Source organism: Cebus imitator, unplaced genomic scaffold, assembly GCF_001604975.1.
Source record: "Cebus imitator isolate Cc_AM_T3 unplaced genomic scaffold, Cebus_imitator-1.0 Scaffold365, whole genome shotgun sequence".
Classification (NCBI taxonomy): Eukaryota; Metazoa; Chordata; class Mammalia; order Primates; family Cebidae; genus Cebus; species Cebus imitator.
The window spans coordinates 1,240,134-1,243,242 of NW_016107680.1; the positions used below are offsets into that span (position 1 = coordinate 1,240,134).

The 3,109-nt window shown below is 34.2% G+C and overlaps 1 protein-coding gene across 6 annotated transcripts in view; it reads left to right on the top strand.

Moving 5' to 3' along the window:
* Window positions 1-3,109, top strand: part of SNX25 (sorting nexin 25) — a 151,603-nt gene that overhangs the window by 37,062 nt on the left and 111,432 nt on the right. For all 6 annotated transcript variants that reach the window (XR_005196640.1, XM_037730825.1, XM_017506908.2 and 3 more), the window contains exon 2: window positions 872-956. Coding sequence is in view for 5 of the 6 variants with exons in the window: in XM_017506908.2 (XP_017362397.1) it covers window positions 872-956 (85 nt within the window). In the remaining variant the exon portion in view is untranslated. The remainder of the gene's footprint in view (window positions 1-871; window positions 957-3,109) is intronic.

Below are 3,109 nucleotides of genomic sequence, written 5' to 3' on the forward strand. Positions count from 1 at the left end.
TCTGTCTCCCAAGCTGTAGTGCAGTGGCATGATCTCAGCTCACTGCAACCTCCGCCTCCTGGGTTCAAGCAATTCTCTGACCTCAGCCTCCCAAGTAGCTGGGACTACAGGTGCGTGCCACCATGCCTGGCTATTTTTTTTGTATTTTTAGTGGAGACGGGGTTTCACCGTGTTAGCCAAGGTGGTCTCTATCTTCTGACCTCATGATCCTCCCACCTTGGCCTCCCAAACTGCTGGGATTACAGGCGTAAGCCACTGCGCCCGGCACATTTTTTTTTCCTTCATACCATTTGGATTTTTGTTATATTTTAGAAAACCCTTTTCCATTCCAAGATTATAAAAAGCTGCTCCCTTATTTCCTCTTAATTCTTTTTTAGTTTAAAACATGTTTAGCTGTTTAATCTTTTTGGAGTTATTTATATACAAAGTGTAAGACTGTAACCTTGTATTCCCATGTGAATATCAAATTGTGTCAATATCATTAACTGACTAGTGTGTGGTTTTTTCCATTAATTTCAAATTCTTTTTAAAAAAATTATGTTCTTAATTTGCACATACATAGTTACATCGGTTTGTGTACTGCCTACCATTGTGTTGATTTATTTAGTCCTATACAGTCGTTATACTGTTTTGATATCTACAGTCGTTATACTGTTTTGATATCTGGTAGGGAAAATCCTTCCGTAATTTTTTTTTTTCCAAAAAATTTTAACTAAGTATAAGCATTTATTTACTTTTGGGGAAAACTTCTATTATTCATTAAGGCTTATCTTATTGCTTGTTTAGATGACATTTCATACCTTTGGTTTTGTTTTTATATGTGATTTATTCATTCAGTAATCTGCTTTGTATTTTTTTTCTTTGATTTCAGAGTCCTGTGTATGGAAACTCACATGAGTCAGCACAGTCTAGAAGGGTAGTAATTTCTCATAATATGGACAAAGCTCTGAAAGAAGGTAAGGATTAAATGAGAGTATATAATTACCATGTAAAGCAATTCATTATGTTCTAAAAGGAAAATAATAATCTCTAGCTAGTCAAAGAATTTATTCTTTGACTACATGTAGCATTAGGAATTTTTTCTTCATGAGTTTGTATTTGACGAGTAAATACATCCATGTTTTGGTTGCATGTAAGGGATTTACACGTTTACAGAGTGGGAATTTCCAAATTATGTGAAACTAGCCAGCCATGTAGAGCTAGTTCCATCATATGAAGCACGAATCTATTCTCTCTTTTCTAAAATGGGTTTTGGAATTTTTTTTTTTCTTCTAGCTATAGCTTCTAGCTAAAACCTAGTATGTTGGGGATAAATGGACTCAGGATCACTCATAGACAAACCAGTTAAACCCAACTAAGTGATAGCAGTCTTTCAGAGGAATGAACATAAAATGAAGCTTATATTGAAGCAGGCAGAAGCGGGGTGGTGAAGGTAAAATATGGCTATGTCTGGAAGTGGGAATAAGTGTACTTTAAAGATTGAATTAAAGTTTAAGAAAGATTTTAAAAATCAAATTTCTAAAAAAATGGATAGTTTCAGTTTTCAGAAAACAAGTCATGAGTTTTTCAGGTGAATACATAACGTTAGACATGAAGTTTAGAGAACTGAGTAAGTGATGCGTACATATGTTTTATTTGTCATAGTTCACAAAAGTCACCATATTAAAATCTGAAGATGAGAGTACTATATCTGTACAGAAGCAGTTTGAAATTGTGTGGATTCATAGAATTTTAGACATTTGAGGACTATAATTAAATTTTTAAAATATTTCTAAACTACAATGACTTATAAAACTTACAAGATTTAAAATTTGGCTATTATTCATAATTTCATAATCATGATTTTAGAGTACAGGATTGTCTGGGTGTGGTGGCTTACTCCTATAACCCTAACATTTTGGGAGACCGAGGTGGGTGAATCACTTGAGCCCAGGAGCCCAGCCTGGCAACATGGTGAAACTCCGTCTCTACAAAAAATGCAAAAATTAGCTAGGAATGGGGGCACATGCCTGTAGTCCTAGCTACTTAGGAGTCCCAGCCAATTGGGAGAATGAAGGGGGAGGATTGCTTGAACTGAAAAGGCAGAGATTTTCAGTGAGCCTAGATTGTACCACTGCACTCCCGCCTGAGCAACACGGTGAGACTCTGTCTCAAAAAAAATACACAGGATTTAGTCTTAATTGCTTTTATTGAGCTAAAATTTACATAGTTTGAAATGTACAAATCTTAATTATATAATTCAGAAATTTTCATAAATGCACATAACTGTATAACCACCTCAATCAAAATAGAGAACATTTCCATCATTCTAGAAAATCTGCCTCATGCTCCCCTTTGATCAACACCCACTCTTCATTTTATCACTTCATTTTGCCTCTTCCAAAACTTTATGGAAATGGAATCATACAGTGTGTATTCTTTTATGCCCGGCTTCTTTCACTCAACATAATATTTTTGAGAGTCATCTGTATTGTGTCTATCAGTTTATTCTTTGTTACTTCTGGGTGGTATCCCATTACACCGATACAGCTATCACAATATATTTATCCTTTCTCCTGTTGGACTTTGGGTTATGTCTAAGTTTTGGAAAGTTAGTGAATCCAGTTGCTATCAACAAATACTTCACGGGACATATGTTTTTACTTCTCGTGGATAAATATCGAGGAGTAGAATTGCTGAGTCATAGGATAGTTGCATGTCTAACTTTATAATAAATTACCAAACAGTATTCCAAAATGATTGTATCTTTTTAGACTCTCACCAACAATTTATGACAATTCCAGTTGTTTCATATTACCACCACCATTTGCTGTTGTTTTTTTCCTCTTTTAGCCATTTTGATGTGTGTGAGATAGTATCTATCTTATTGTGGCCTTGAATTATGTATCCCTGTTGACTATGATGTTAAACACCTTTTTATGTGTTACTGACAATTTTCAGATTTTTATTTGTGATGTGTCTAGTCAAGTCTTTCTTTTTTAAACTTATAATTTATTTATAGTTTTTAAAATATCTGGATTCATGTCTTTTGATAGGTATAAATATAGTGAGTTTTTCTCCTAGTTTGTGAATTGCCTTTTGTTTTCTTTTGGGTTTTTTTTTTTTTTTT